Source organism: Lepeophtheirus salmonis, chromosome 12 (genome assembly GCF_016086655.4).
Source record: "Lepeophtheirus salmonis chromosome 12, UVic_Lsal_1.4, whole genome shotgun sequence".
NCBI lineage: Eukaryota > Metazoa > Arthropoda > Copepoda > Siphonostomatoida > Caligidae > Lepeophtheirus > Lepeophtheirus salmonis.
The window spans coordinates 1,797,350-1,814,140 of NC_052142.2; the positions used below are offsets into that span (position 1 = coordinate 1,797,350).

The 16,791-nt window shown below is 30.1% G+C and overlaps 1 protein-coding gene and 1 long non-coding RNA gene across 2 annotated transcripts in view; both read right to left on the minus strand.

Annotated features, from left to right (window-relative positions):
- Positions 1-1,962: 1,962 nt before the first annotated feature.
- LOC139906671 (uncharacterized) lies at positions 1,963-6,376 on the minus strand. Its single transcript, XR_011782376.1, has 6 exons — positions 4,601-6,376; positions 3,839-4,545; positions 3,495-3,775; positions 3,078-3,304; positions 2,719-3,022; positions 1,963-2,653 (listed from the first exon to the last, which is right to left on the minus strand). It is a non-coding gene; the product is annotated as an uncharacterized lncRNA (long non-coding RNA).
- A 5,840-nt stretch (positions 6,377-12,216) lies between these two features.
- shams (glucoside xylosyltransferase 1 shams) overlaps positions 12,217-16,791 on the minus strand; it is a 53,706-nt gene continuing 49,131 nt past the window's right edge. Inside the window, exons 4-6 of the mRNA XM_040722582.2 lie at positions 12,866-12,985; positions 12,694-12,814; positions 12,217-12,636 (exon numbers count right to left, since the gene is read on the minus strand). Coding sequence (XP_040578516.1) covers positions 12,332-12,636; positions 12,694-12,814; positions 12,866-12,985 — 546 coding nt within the window. The 3' untranslated portion in view covers positions 12,217-12,331. The remainder of the gene's footprint in view (positions 12,637-12,693; positions 12,815-12,865; positions 12,986-16,791) is intronic.

A 16,791-nucleotide genomic window follows, 5' to 3' on the forward strand; every position in this document is an offset into this window, starting at 1 on the left:
TGGAATCATATAACAAATAACAATAAATTATATATACAGAATATTGAAATAATAGATTGATCTAAATAATATTTTCTTGTTCTGACACCGGAATCCAGTTCAATATGTCATAACTTTAGGTTGCAAACACAAGCGAGACGTGGAGTTTAATCAAAAAGATAATCACCCCTCTTCTTCATGTGGAAGTTGCTATATACAATTGTGCACAGGATAGATATATCTCTACCGATGAGATCTAACTAATTATTAATAATAAAGTAAATATCAAAATCATAAAATTAGGCAATAAATATACTAATAAAAAAAATGTTAGAAATTAATCCATCTTAAAGATTTAGAGTAAAAGCTATTTATGTAGTAATGTCCAGCGATATTACTCCTTATTAAGAGCATCAAAAAAGATATTTCCCCCGTTATTTATGCTTATATAACAACATACTATTATCATGAAGGATATACACAATTGCTAGTTATAATGCTACACCCAATGTAACTACCCCTTTTGTTGTGACCATTTATGCAGTTGTTTTTGCCTTTTATGAGTTTTCTGAAAAAAATTGAATACTGACTGTTAAATAGTACAAAATTCAGAGTTCCATTTGGAAATTAGTAAATATTTTATACTTTTTACTGATAACTTGATCGTCATTTGGTGTGGATGACTCAAAACATTTTTATATGTATTTCTATAAATGCCATCAGTACCAACATCCTCCATTAATTTAATAATGGATCCTCGGGAAGGGATAGGTTTACCCGTGTATTTCTCCATAACTTTTTTGAACGTAGGATGATTAGCCATGGATAAGGTTATATTACATTCAATAAACATCTTTGTGAGATCAGAGTTAAAGTCTGACTTGATGTATTCATCATTAACTTGATTTTTTAGATGAATATCCATGCTCTTGATATGAGATGAGGATATTGAGTGGCGTGTAATTCTAAACAGGGGACTAAAGGCAGATTTATATCGACAAATCCGACAAACCATCTGTTACTCATCCGGTTAGTATTTTCCAAATTCCTGGGCCTACATTTTCAGATATCCAGACAGAAGGCAACGTCATTTTAGGCATTTTATTCAGTTCTCTATCGACTATTACCATCTAATATTATATTAATATTGAATAATAAAGGCGGGAATGATAACATTCTTGATTGATAGAAGATGTAAATTATTTAATCAATGATGCCATAAGTATTTCTTCTCTTCTCCTCGCACGTTTTTCTATTCTTACCAAAATTATCACCCTTACTTATGAGCAAGCGCTTATTGTTTAAGTGGATATTCCTTTTTTATTTCTTCTTCTTCTTCCTCCTTGGTATGCCTTCGAACAAAACCACAACGCACGTACGCTAATTTAAAATGTGTGGGTCACGGGAAGCAGAGAGAGAAAAAGAACAGGAGAAACGTACACAAACAGTCAGAAAAGGTTTACGTATGCCAATATTATAATTATATCTTGGATTATTTTTTTTTCAATTGTTTTAAAACTTTAAATATTGATTAAATTGTAATAAAGATGGTATAATCATTAAAAAAACAATAATCTTTTTGTTTGAGCAACTCTTCTCCCGATATCATTTATCTATATTTATACCAATATATACACTTATACTTGCACACACAGGGTAGATGTGTTAACCCCCTTAAATTAATATTACATGCTGATAAAAAACTAAAAAGTTGATCATCCCAGCGTCTATGTTTACTTTCGTGCATTTTAATTAAATGACTGATAAATCTAAACCTGTGTTTGCCTAATATATTAATACAATAATTTTAGTAATCTACCTTTTATTGTTTTACCTTCTGTGTATGTACACGTTTGTGTTAAAACTAGCGTCTTGTAGAGCTTTAGAGAATATAGTCACTTTTTCTCTTTATCCTTGCCTATATCCTTTACTCCTCACTGTCACCTCATCTAGGCAAAGAGACATAATAGTATTATGTATATATATATTTTAAATCTCTTTATTTATCTAAAAAGTTGCATCATACAGATATAAATAAACATTTTATTTTAAAATGACTTTCCTTGAAAAAAACAACAACAACAAAACAAAAAATACAACAATGCAGTCCAATACACACGTTTAAAACGATGACTAACCAATAAACCAAGAACAAGTTCTTGAAAGTTCAAAAAGTGACTAAAAAATTACCAAAAAAGGACTAGAATAACAAAAAAAAAATGAAAACATTCAAATGACTCTTTCGGAATAAAAGATTTGAACTACTTAAAATGGCGAATAATCTCACACAAAACCATAAAGTATGTTACTGAGAATGAAGAATGGAATTTAATTAAATCTCCAGCAAACTTCCAAGTTGAGATGTTATCATCTGGAATTTTAACCGTAAAAAGCAGTATAGGGAGCAGCTGCAGCAATAAGAATTGCGCTTAATTCCCCTGCGTTTAAACGTTTGAAATTTATACATTTCTCCACGATAAGAGCTTTGCTATTTAAAATGGCATACTCTATTGCTTTGGCCTTTTCTGGAGCATTAACTTTTCTACTCGATAATCCAGATAGTAGAATTGGAAAAATCGTTCTTTCCGTTACTCCCTTCAAATTGATCTCAGTATCCGCAGAGCCTGACAATTACTAAAAGCATGAGCCACAAAATTAAATGGCTTACCACAGTCTTAAAGGGATAATTGAAATAAATACAACCTAAGGATATTTGAAATTGTGCTACGAACTTCTTACCATCTACTATATTAGAAAAAGATTTTAAAATACGACTTCGCCAAGACTCCCATAGCACAAGGGCATCCAAAAACCTGTTGCATAATATCTTCACCTCATCCATATCTGCCACCGGATATTCCATTTTCAAGTGCCAGGCCATTGGTAATCCATAAAAACACGAATACCTATCAGACGAAATAAAAACCGACCGTAATTGTAAAGAAAGCTTTCAGTTATGTATTGGATAGTTAAGATATTTTTTGGGAGAGCTTCAATTTCCAAATTTACTGGATCCATCTGGATTTTAAAATAATACTTTTTCCTGTAATTTTTACTAATTATATCCACTGTCGTACAGGATTCATACTTAGGCTCACCATTCCAAATTCTGTATCACATCCCATGTTGGGGAAAGGGATTCAATCAAACCATTAGAGAGATCAGAATCCAACATTACCCACTTATAAACGGGTGAGCTAGAGACAACTGTTCTCCACTCTTGCTCCGCCTTAGTTGAAAGCTCCTTTAGAATTTTTTTAATCAATTTTTGGATGAATCGATGCAAAAAGAATGAGTTCTTCCCCTTAATGATTTCTAGGTCTACCTACACCAGAAATATAAGATTTATAGAAAAGGTATGACAAACATTTTTTTTTTTTTTTTTTTTTTTTTGCATTTAAAGCTTTATGGGCTACTATAGGGAAGGATGTTGCTTTATACAAAACAAGCAGAACAATTTGGGTATTATAAAGATAAATAAAATTTTGTAAGTTGAAGTTTCTCCATTTTCTAACCTTATTAGCTAATTTAACGTTTAGTGAAGTCCAATTATCCTCTGTTTCTCAATTTGTTCCATATTCAAGCCATCCCATTACAAGCTTGTTGGTTACGGGACAACCAGCAATGACCATACTATCAGCAGGAAACGACAGCCCAATTGGGAGAACACTAGTCTTTTTAACGTTTAAGCAGAGCCTTGATTTTATCTTAAACTTCTCGATATAAGACAACACTATTTCCAATCTTTGGACATGCTGTAATTCTGAATTAACCTCTATATACAGTGTGACATCTTCTGCATAAAGATTGATTAAAAGTTTAGAATCAATAAAATTAATCCCAAATCCACAATATTTACGGGTCAAGGTTGAAGCTGGTCTTTCAATGGCGATGACAAACAGTAAAGAAGCTGAGGGACATCCTTGCTTGCAGCTACGTTCTAGAAATATAAAATAACTCACATTTCCCTCCAACATAATAGCAAATAGATGAACCGGTGAGAAGGAGGACTATACTTGGATTTTAAAAACGTTTTGATAAAAAATGCTTAACTGCCTTGAGAATATAGTCGTGACGAACGGAATCGAATGCTTTACTAAAATCTACGACCGCTATAGCTCCAAATTTTCCCCTCATATTCACTGCACATTATATATTTCTTGAAACATCATATACTTTTCTATGTTTAGGAAAAACCTTTTGATCGGTAGCTATTTTCATATTCAATATTAGTTCCATTTTTTTTGCAATAATACCTGAAAGAGTTCGATATGATTAATTAAGGATTGTTATTGGTCGCCAATGACTTATATCCGTTCCATTTCCTTTTTTAGGAATTAAAACAATTAGCATGTCTTCCCATACAAAGTAAATAAGGGATAATTTCAAATCTAAAGGTGGTAAAAAAAAATTCCCTCCAAATCTGTCTGTTCTTCTACAGAACTCATTTTATTGAACTGTTGAGCCCTGCGTAACGTGATCGCAGCTTGAGTTGGCCTTGATGACGCTTTAGGAGTTGAGAGGTAGTTGAGCCATAGGGATGGTACAACATCTGGTTTGAGGTACCTGTAAAAGAAGGACAGTTATAAGCATACGCATCAAAAGTGAGCAGCTGTCTTACCTATTCTATAGAGCCTTGCCAAGGGTCTGACTTCTTTTAGACTCACAGATTCGTTGAAATTTAGGGAACACAGCTTTGTACTTTTGGATGGTACCTAATCTGTCTTCTTTAGATCTATTTCTCTTGGAATGGCTCTCAGTAAGGGGGTATCAAGTCCGGGGTTTCTCTCTTTGTTTGGCCACAGATGGATCGTAACATCAGACTGTTTTGGCTCGTTGCCATAGCCTGTTCTATACCTTGTAGCACAACACATTGTGGGCATGATTGGAATTACAAAACACAATAAAGATGGCGTCCACAATGTAACTAATAGTTATTATTTATTACTTTATGACTTATTATCTTACTAAACACGTTGCATTGTTTTTTTTCAATGGACCTATGTTGCACGGATATTTGAATTCATGTTTGCGCGGTCTACTTACAGGAGTCCATGTAACTACCTTTTTTAGCGCTTTCTTCAGTCAATATACTCTCAATAGCAAGAAGTCTAGAGACTAATGATTCATGTACTCTCTCAGAAGAATTCTGGCCTGATTTATTCATCATATTAGAACTGTTTTTCAATGTACTATTATTTGATAAGTCCATTGAAGCCAGAGAAACTTTTAAAGACTTCCTTTACACCTGAGCTTTAATTCTTACGTTCTCGCAGTCGAACTTGTTATGCCCAAAGCTAAAACTGTTTTGGCTCTCCAATTGAGCTCCTTTAAATCTTAATTTAATTAGACAACCATTAATAGGGGCAACATGAGGAATTATATGAGTTTTGGCCACAATTTCCACTCCATAATCTACATCCATCCATACTTCTTTATAGTTTTGATATTTATCGTCAACAAATCTGTCTGACGGATTCTTTTTTGGAATAATGACCAGTTATTTTGCCAAATTGTTTCAACCAATCGAATGCTTTAATTTCATTGATACGTTTAAATGTATTAATCAACGTTATTGTATCCCTGTCAAAATGTATTTTATCGATTCTCTTCAATTTTAAATTAACATCTCTGGCCATACCCCGGCACATTTCAAAGAATGAGGGTGTACTTCTTTTAAGTCATCTAACCTTCCTCTAACATAAATTGGATACTTAGAGTAGAAACATGCCTGTCCAAAACCAAATCTAGGGTTAGCACCCTCTAATTCGTGATCTTTAAAACCAAATTTAATAGCAATGTCATAAAAATTGGCATGCCGTAAATTGTCTTGTCTAAAAGGTGACCCCTCTTCATTTTCAATGAGAAACACAAAAGTCTCACTCATAAATTTTCTATTACTATTCAAGTTAATTGATTTTCTTTCCTTAAATTTTTCATTTACTTGCGTACCTAACGCTCTTGAGTAAAGTGTGCGAGGGAGTGCATCTCTTTCAGAGTTACTTTCTTTGTCGGGGGGGTTGTTTTGAAGGTAGGAATGGATTAGCCATATTCTTTTGCTAAGATAGCTCAGAGTCAAGGAGAAGCCACTCACCCCAAGAGAAATGACGTCACCCAAGGAAAGAGATGACGTAACGACACAATTATTAATTAATCGATCTATTATAAGCCACATGCCAACCGATACGGGCTAATTAAACCAATAAAAAGGAAGCTGACTTACTATTATTTATGCAGAGCGAAGAAAACGTAAGAGCACAACACTAAACTATGATAAATACAATATTAAAAACTCCGCTATTAAGACACGTTTTGTTTTATACATAATGAAACTATAGCATTATTATTTTAATTAAGTTAATTGCAATACACCACATTTACTTGTAAATGAATGACTGGTTTTGAATATATAGTATATATATATAATTAAAATAAATTGTGTGTGTGTAATGTAAATCTCACATAGTAACAGAAAAAGGAAGAACGCATATTAAATACCATTTAAAAAGGGGAATTAGGAAGAGGATAAGCGAGTTAATCTAAGTGGTGTCAGGAGAGCTTGCATACGGAAAATTTGCATAGGGAAAATTTGTACTGGGATTACTAGTGCTGGGAAAATTCGTATAGGATAAAGCTTGTCGGAGGGGAAGACTTACCTTCTTTTATTTAATATAAATAATAATCTCACTTACAAAAAAAAAAAAAAAAATTAACGTGGTAACCCTCCCAATTTGAAGAATGTTTGAGAGTAGAGCAGCTTAGCTGTCATGACGTTTTATTAGATTAGCTGTGAGCTGCTCTAAAAGAAATGGAAAGAAAGAAAGAAAACCAAAGCTTTCCATTTTTGCTAGGAAATTGATGAAAAGAAGCTTCTTATGCTCTTTAACATTTTTTCAAGCAACTTTTCCAATTTTACAAGATTCATCAAGATGGCATCTATTTTGTTAATAAAAGTACTATTATAAAATGTAGTATAAAATGAATTTAGAAGGTTTATACGGATAATTATAGTCAGTTATATTTACATTGTTTATAAATATTACATTAATTTTTTAAATCCAAAATATGCCAATGTAAGACTTGTAGCTCACTCCCTGTATAAAAATTCAAATACAACTATTTATTTATGTCATCATTCAATGTATTTATGAAGGACAACTGAGGAGTTAACATATTTTTCCTTCGTTATTATTAATAAAAAAAATGTGAGCTTCTGAGCTTTCGTTGACTTATAAAATTTCCACTCATCCATGTATCTAGTAATTCATGTGTAATGGCAATTCTCTGAACAAAGGTATGGAGAGAGTTATATGCACAAGAAACTGCTGTGTTGAAGTTTATTTATCTAATCCTAAAAATCTAATCTAAAAAAATGTAGTTCTTCTTAATTGCAAAATTATTATTGCCAAGAATCAGATTCAATATTATGCAGTGCACCATAAATAATTTCCATTGTCATCGTTGAGACAAACAAAATCATATAAATGTTATTGAAATTTTTATTCATGTTACATATTTACTCGAGTTTCATATAAACACAAATGAAATTGTTTACTGTACTAGTTAAAAATAGATCTCATAATAATTTGATAGTTTTAAAATCTTCCTTTACACATTTTAAAATAAAAAAAGATTTCATATAATGCCACTAATACATATATTTAAAAAAAAAAAAAAATCAAGCGTGTTTATTCCAAGGCACTTTTCATTGTACTTAATTAAAAATATTGTATTTCAAAATTATTCAATAGCATAAGAGAGTAGAGTAAGAGGTAAGGAGTAAATTTACTGATAAATATTATTTGATCGCTTATAATTTATGTAAAGATGTATGGAGTTACGAAGAGGATTATAAATTTTTGACAGAAGATATTCAGAATAGAACAACATAGTAAATCTCAAATTCACGAAAGGAATTTGAAACTGTGCACAACTCTAATAATTAATTCCAGTTAAGAACATTCCAATTTTACAGAAGATATAGCCAAAATGCTCGTCTCCTGCAATATTCCACTCCATATCGTTAATCATCCAAATTTTGTTAAGTTTATGGAAATTTACACTGGAAAAGTAATACCAAGTCAATCGAGTCTCAAAGAAGTGTTGACCAGGATTTTCAAAAACTTGAGGGGAAGAATATATTTCTTGTACTGGACTTCGACAACGGTCCATGACTGCAGTGTTAATTGGCCCTTTATATTGTTAATTTTTGGGTCGTCCTTATCTCATTTATTTGGAAGGTATTACCAACGGAGCTTCATATTATATTAAAGCAACTGAAAACCTTAAACAACATTTTCCAATTATGTTGTATATCACTTGTCTTGGTCATAGGCTGAACAGAATAGCAACTTTCTGACCTAATTTATTTTAAAATACAAACACTCATCTCTGCAGTAAATATATATATTTTTTAATTCAGATGATCTAAAGAATTGACTACTACGCCAAGCACATTAATTCCGTCAAAGAGTATATGAATGTTATGTATGGAAACTATGATGCAATTTATAAAACAAAAGATGTATTGAAGAATGATCCTCTTTTGTATAAAATAATGTTTATTCAATACAATTTAAATCCAATCCAGGCAACCAATGAAGCTTTGAAAGAGAAATCATCGCTACTCCCAAGTGTAACTATTGTATAAAATCTATCCAAGATATTACGCTTGAACCTTTCAAAATTAATGTCTGTAGATGATAAGGATACAACAAATTTAGAAAATTGGCACCATAAACTATCAATCACGATATAGAGTTTTTAAAATACAAAAACACTTATATCGTTAAATTTTATTCCAAAAGGGTTTCCAACGTGATGTCGTACATAAATGTAGCCAAAAAAAATCCCGTCTGACGAAGGCTCACGTCAAGAATATGATAATCAAACGAAACATTGGTATTAACTATGAGGATAGTTCAATGATCTCATAATTTTTAAATATAATAATATTAATAAATAATTCAAAATTGTTACTTTAATTTTAAATAATACATACCTATTACATTTTAATCTATCTTTTTAAAACGATTCCATTATGAAATTTAACTACTTAAAAATATAAGAAATTAATTAGATAAAAACTAAGTAAATAATAATAATAATACTTGTATCATTTATGATAACATTTACCTATCTTCATAAATCAGTGTTCCATTTCACTATCATAATATCCTTGACATAATGCTCCGTGAAGCAGGACCTTTTTGGTATACCTATGTCTGACATCACATTGAAAACTCTCTCACAATCACAGTTAACAATAAAAGTGTTTTTGTATTTAAAAAATCGTTATCGTGATTGATGGTTTCCGGTGCCAATTCTCTCAATTCGATGTGTTCTTTGTTTTTCTTTATCATCTCCAGACATTTAGTTTAGAAAAGTTCAAGTGTAATATCTCGGCATAGATTTTCGACGATAGTTACACTTGTGAGTAGTGGTAATATCTTTTCCAATACATTAATAGCTACTTGTATTGGATTCAAATTGTTTTGAATAAACAATATTTCTGACAAAAAGGATTCATTCTTCAAAACATCATTTACTTTTTTATAGCATCATTATTTTCATCCATACCATTAATATACTGTTTGACTGAATGGAAGTGCTAGGCATAGATTGCACTGCTTTAAGCCAAGATCCCTAACGCGTTAGGATAGGTGCTGGTGGGAGGGGAACTTGGCATAAAACAGTAAATTTACGTTTTGTATAACCTGAATTAAACAAATACTTTCCTCACTTCAGAGATGAGATTTTCGAAATAATCACGACAGAGTGTTGCTATTCTGTTCAGGCCATGAGCTAGACAAGTAACACACAACATAATTGGAAAATGTTGTTTAAGGTTTTGGGCTGCTTTAATACAATATGAAGCTCAGTCGGTAATAAACCCTTCAGTCTTTCGCCTCTGAAATCTGAGCCAAGAACGTTGCTGATACTTTTTACGGCAAAATTTGTAATAGTTTTATAGTCGGCTTTGTTAACATTTTTCCAAATTAATGAGATAAGGGAACCCAAAAAAAAACCATGAAAAGGACCAACCAACACAACACAAGAAACGTAATGAATTATTGTAGTAACAAAACCAAATCTCAAGTCAATATTTTATGTCAAACTTCATTATGAAGCAACTTTACACGTTACTAAAACTCATGAAAATAATCAATACGTAGTTCGTAGTTACAGGTTACTTATTTATATCTGATTAATGATCATGAATTTTGATGTTTCCTCCTCATGAATGAAAAAAATAATGATGACAGCTTCTAGTATTATAAGGACTACCAAATGCAAAAACCCGTTCCCGCTTTTGAGGACATATGATATTCATATCTGCTAACGATTAATGTGTTCAAACCAAAAACAAAATAAGCAATATTTTGTAATATATGATTAAAGAAAAATAAACGAACAAGACAATAATTCGAATGGAAGATGTTTACTTAATTATTAATTATAATTAGACTTTAGACATGATGGATTATTCGTATTGGAAAAAACTCATGGTGGAACCAAGAAGCTTTCATATCTTTCTTTCTTTTTTTGCCCATAACTATTTTGATTCAAAAAAAAATTAGAAAACATCCAATTAGCTGTAGTTGTTTTTGAGACGGCAGTCACCTTTATATTTTTAAAAGCCCTATGTTGTCTCCTTGAGCTCCAATAAACAATTTTTGTGTTTTAGGTATTAAATATGATACCTTATAGCCTGACCAGGTTCAAAAGATGCACCCATGCAAAGTTTTAGCCTCCTAGGAACCACCGGTGTGGACACCCATAAATGAATCTCAAACACAAAAACTCTATTACATATAAACAGGTATATTTGGTAGAACTGGATTGTGGACGGAAGGACATGTAAAGGTATTGTTTACTGGTGCATTTGTGAGTAAATAAAATAAGTGTATATTGTGTACATCGTTCCTTTTATTGTATTACACAACCTTTCATCCGAAAAGAAACAGAAAAAAGGCCAGAAATCAGTTGGTAATACTATGGAACTATTGTTAAATGATTGTTAGGAATTGTGCACAGCTTAAAAATACTGGTTAGGAGAAAAGAAGAAGAAACAAGAACAGCTAATAAGAAAATATACTGTATATTTTGTGGTACCAAGGTAACACTGTGTGTGATTCACATGTTTTACATTGGACTATATAAAGCGTAATCTATAACAGTACACTTTTATGAGTAATCAATGTTCTGCCCAAACTATAAAGAAGGGAAGTAGTGTATTATATTTTACACTTTGTAATTTTATACATCTTGTTTTACACATTCTTTTTGTTATTTTTTATTTAATTATCTTATTATATTGTTTATTTGTTTTTGCAATACATTTTAGCCTCTAATATTTTGTCAGAAAGAATTTAGTTGTTCATATCGGAAGGGAAATATTCAACTAATAAATTGAACATTTTAAGAACTAGTATCCAAAAAGCTGTTAAGTTTTGTAAAAAAATAATATTTTGCTGTTTTAATTCAGGATAAATGGTCTTCGTTTTTAATAGAACATATTTACAGAAACAGAAATACATATTCGATTCATAAATATAAATGATTTGTTTCCTTTAACACATGCTGGAAAGACGTTCAATAATATTTTATAAATTGGAATTATGGTTAATTTGTTGGTCTTATGACCAATTTTTATCCAATATTTTAACAATAATTAATTAAAACTTCAAGCGTTCATTAATAAAAAAAAATCAATTATATCTAGTAGAGATGAAATACGTGGAAGGATATTTTTTTTATCACATGTAATGAATCAAAAAGAGTGAATACTATTTCCCTTTTTGTTTTGAGATATAACCTTTTTTTTCTATTATTTTATAATTGTTAATTTTCACATTGGTTCTCAGATATGATTAAATCTTTGTCAACGATTAAGTTTAGTATTTACACTTATTCTATATGTACAGTGTCGTAAGCACAGTTGTGCTATTAGGGTTGCCTGACCAAGTTGGAGTGACTATTGATTACTCAACCTTAATAGAACAAAAAATTCTACTACTGAAGAAAAAATTATTGAGGCAGGTGATTAGGATCCTGATATACATAATAACTACTAAATAAACCGAATAATTAATTTACTCTTGGTCTCTATGTCTTCAATCAAAATATTTGATTGATGCTGCAGTTCCACGAAGCACTACTGATTATCATGATAATAGAAAATTATACTTATGGGATCATGTACAGATTGAAATAAGTTTATAGACATTATAAGAATTTAATTCCCCAATTTAAATTTAGTTTATTTTTGAAATCAATAACAAATATTTTATTTACTTCCTTCAAAAATAAAAATTGAATAATTTTGAATACCGAAATTGAGGTATTAAAGTTAATTCAAATAGCTCATTTTAATAGAATGTAATAGGAAATTTTTAAATTCAGAACATGCTGTAGCACTTTTTAAAGCTTTTGATAATTCTTTTATATGTGATTTAATTGGAGTAGCTTTATCGACTGATCTATATACCATTCTAAAAAAATCGAATTCAGCATTTATATGTATTACTTTTATAGAATATAAAAATAACAATGGGTTATTTATAAGTGAGCTTAAAAACCATTTAAACATCCTCAATGTTCTTATGTTAAGATCAATATTATGGAATGCACTTCGACTACCATGCATTATAACACCTGAAAACAATAACATATTCAATTAGGTATTTTACATTAGTTATAGAAAATAAGCACCCTTTTCCTTAGAAGTAGTGAAGTATTGACGAGAATAACAATGATCAGGTCGAAAATTGTAGTTACAATGCAGCTCCAAAAATACATTTGGTTGTAAAAAAAAAAGGAAATTGAATATATCCTAAAATATAGAAAAATAATCGTTTATTTTGGAATAAAAAAATATACTAACTTGATCACTAAATACCAACGAATTACCAAGAAGGGAAAATATCAATCGTACTCGATCTGTCCAAAGATATTTTCTCATAGAATGTAAGTTCATAAAAATGATTCCACTATTCAGTCCATACTAATACAATGTAAAATAATTTATCGTTAATAAATCATAAAGTCCCGTAATAGAAATAGTTTTATATAAGGTTTATTAAAAAAATTACATTCACTTTTATTAGATTTATAACATATCAACTATAATATGGAATATGTAGAGTATATTCGAGAATGTAATGAAGGCGTAGATTAATTACAGATGAGATTTAAATTTACATAACTACATATTTATAAGTTAAAACCTCTGAAAGAAAAAATATACTTTGAAATTAATTTATTGATATATCAATTGATGTATGTTTTCAAAATTTAGGTATGTTGCGATTATTTTGTATTAATTGTAGAATTAAACATGAATTTACTCATGAAATCAATAATCCAACTAAGCATATGGAAAAACTTAACTTTCTTCCTAACTCTTCCTATCTGATAAAACAATGTATTCTTTTATTATTTGTAATGATACTATAATATCAAGGGAGATTATTATCTTTAAAAATCTTCACCCTTTAAGTCATTTTCAAATTGTATCCAATTTCAAAAATACTTTTTTTAAAAACCTCATAATAAATTTTATAAATATAAAATCGAAATCAATAAATATGATAAAATGGTGGTTGGGCCAGTTTTAAATTTCTAGTTTTCATGATGTAAGTAAGCCAATTATTGTCTAACAAAATAAATTTCTAGTCACTGCTTTGCTTAATTTTTATATATTTAGTTTTTTCTGAAAGGTTATATAGTGTAATTATTACTGATATGTACAAATGAATACAATAACAATGATATGGGGATTTTTGACCATTTATTCTGATGAAATAGGAACAAAAACATAGTAAACTCATAATAATAATTTAAGAAAATATTTATAAACATTTTTTTTTCTGGCAACACAGTCATATCAAATATAAACTTAATAAATCTGGATTTTTGTAGATAGAACAGATTAAAATGAGAAATAGTAGTACTCGGTATATTTTAACAACACAATCAAGGAATTTAAGAAGAATACAACATAGAACAAGAATATATAGACGAACATCGAACCTATCCATAAATATACTGAGGCAAATAACGACTAGAGTATATTCATTTCTAAAGTTTAATTTTAATTTTTTTAGTTTTAATCATTGAAATATTTTCGACATACACAAGAGATCTCCATTTCATCTGTATAGCTCTTTCATATATAGTAGCAGTGATGATGAGTAAATGCTGTTTTGAATAAAACAACATCACATCCAAATTTAGTGTATTCGAAACCTGTTATCGTGTTTCTGATCTTTAGAACTATAATCTTTAAAATCACAACCTTGATTTATAAATTATGGAATAGGGCATAACTGTAAAAGGAACTTCGATCTTTGTTATTGGCATTACAGCCCGAGAGATCATTCTATTTTTAATGTGTCCTAGAAACCATACTACTAAAAACGTTAAAGATTAATATGATTTAGATCAAAATAATTCTATGTATAATGATCAGTATAATGAAAATAGATATTTAATGTTAAAAAATAACTTCACAAAGAATGTAAAAACAGCTCATTCTAATTCACAATGTAATTATTTAATTGATTTTTAAAAAGAATTACTTTTCTTTCTAATCACACTAATATTATTAAATACAAAAGTCTTTCAAGCACTATTTGTGTTATTTAGTAAACCCATTTAACAAAAAAGTTGGCAAGGTAAGAAGACTACTTGATTGTTTCTAATACCTCTCTTATAAAACAAGAGACTACTAAAAGGTTGTGTCTTAATGATCCTTCTAACATTCTGTGAATGATTGTTGTAGACAAATGATATAGCTATTACAACTAAAAAAATGTATGTTATCCTTCATTTAATGAGTTTATACAATAAATATGTAACTGAACTTATGGGAGCTACTACAATTAATGTATTTGAAGAACAACTTCATGCAATACTTATAATCCTATATAAAAGGATCATTTAAAGGATATTACTTTTACAGAAAGTTATTGTTTTAAAGTTAAAAGGCTGTTTCAAATTTCTGATTGCTAAAACATATTATTTTCAACTCATGAAAGAAGAGCAAAGTTCAAAAATATCAATCCCCTCTGCTTAACTTTCAAAGTTGGGTTGGATTTTGAGAAGTGCAATAGGAATTGACAATATAACAAAAGTAATAATACAATTTTCTCAAGAAGTTGATCATATAAATAGTAGACATTAACTAAGTTTACTGCATTAATATCCTATTTTATTAAAAGGGTAGCTATAAATGAAATAAGATCCATCTATATTTATATAGTTGACAAATTCGACTTTAACATATTTTGGTCAAGAGAAAAAGTGGAGATAAGTCTACATGAACCTGATGATAAATCACTTACAGCCATGGAAAGATCTTAATACTAAAGGTCATCAAATGAGTCATAATTATAACAGAGCATTAGCTATGTGAAAAAATGTTATGGCTAAAGATAAATCAGAACGTTAGTGCATTATACTTATAATGACTTAAAAACAAAATTATAAAAAGAATTTCAACGCAGTTACAAGAAAAACTATCACCCAACCTACATTTTGTATATTAACACTTATTGAACTATTAATTTTAAATTAAAAATGTACAAGTTTATTAATACAATAGCCATTAAATAATTGTCTATACTCATTCGAATAAAAATAAATAAATAAAATAGGAATCAAATATGGATATGTTAAGATTTTTGGGAGTTTCCGATAAGGATTCATCACCTTCAGCTATTACTCCAAATGGTCGTCAAAAGGGTGTAATAAACACTCCAAATGAATCAATCTTGTCCAAGTTACCCTACGGTAACATGTGGTTGTCAAGGAAAAAATTCATGAAAGGTGGACATGATAGAGACAAGAATATTTAAATGTTCAACTATTAGAAGAAAATGGGTGAGTTTTTATACCAACTCAATCAAAAAAGGGGATACAGTAATCCTAAAACTTGAATCATTAGAGAAAAATCATTGAAGATGGCAAGGACTATTGAAGTCCATAAAAACCTGAACAACGTTGTCACTTCAGCAAAACTAAGCTTAACAAACAGTATAAAAATTTAACACTCAATAAGATAAATTGCTCTATTAGAGTCTAACGTTACTAAAAAATAAATGGTGATATTTAAATTGACCAATCAACGTGGACGTGGTGGAAATCAAGAGCAGACGTTGACGGTCCCTGAGTTTGGTGTACAATCAACTCAAGAGTTCGAGATCAACCCTGCCACAAAAAGGAAGTCAAAGATAATAAATTCATTCCTGGGGACACAGCTACCATGTCTGGAGAACCAGTCTCTTACAATTCAGGAGATACATAAGAGATATAAATTATATTGCTGATACTAATCAATAGAGATGTTTCAAAATCTATTGTAAATAGGGACCTGGGATTTTTGCAGTTGTCACCTTGGTCAGAGAGAGTCCTTCCCCCCTTAATATATGTGTTTATTTACCAAAGCTGTCATTATTAATTTTGTAATCCTTTTTTTTGATGGCCTTGCCATCACAAAGTAAATTAGTCTTGTCAAAGATTATGGAATAACTTTTGGGAACGGATATCCTACCTTAGTCGAAACTACAAGTAGATCCAGACATTACTTATATTTCTATGGACTCGGAGCATGACGAATTGTACTCGAAACCAGAAAACCTAGAAGCAGGAGGACTCGGACTTGATCTGAACGCTGAATAGGTGAATTCAAATACAGTTCTGAGAATGGGATCTTTACTCTTTTTTTAGTTATATTTAGAACGTTTTATGAAATTTTTCTATGGAATATGAAGAGGATCTAGATGGAGATGCAAAATAATTCATGGGAAT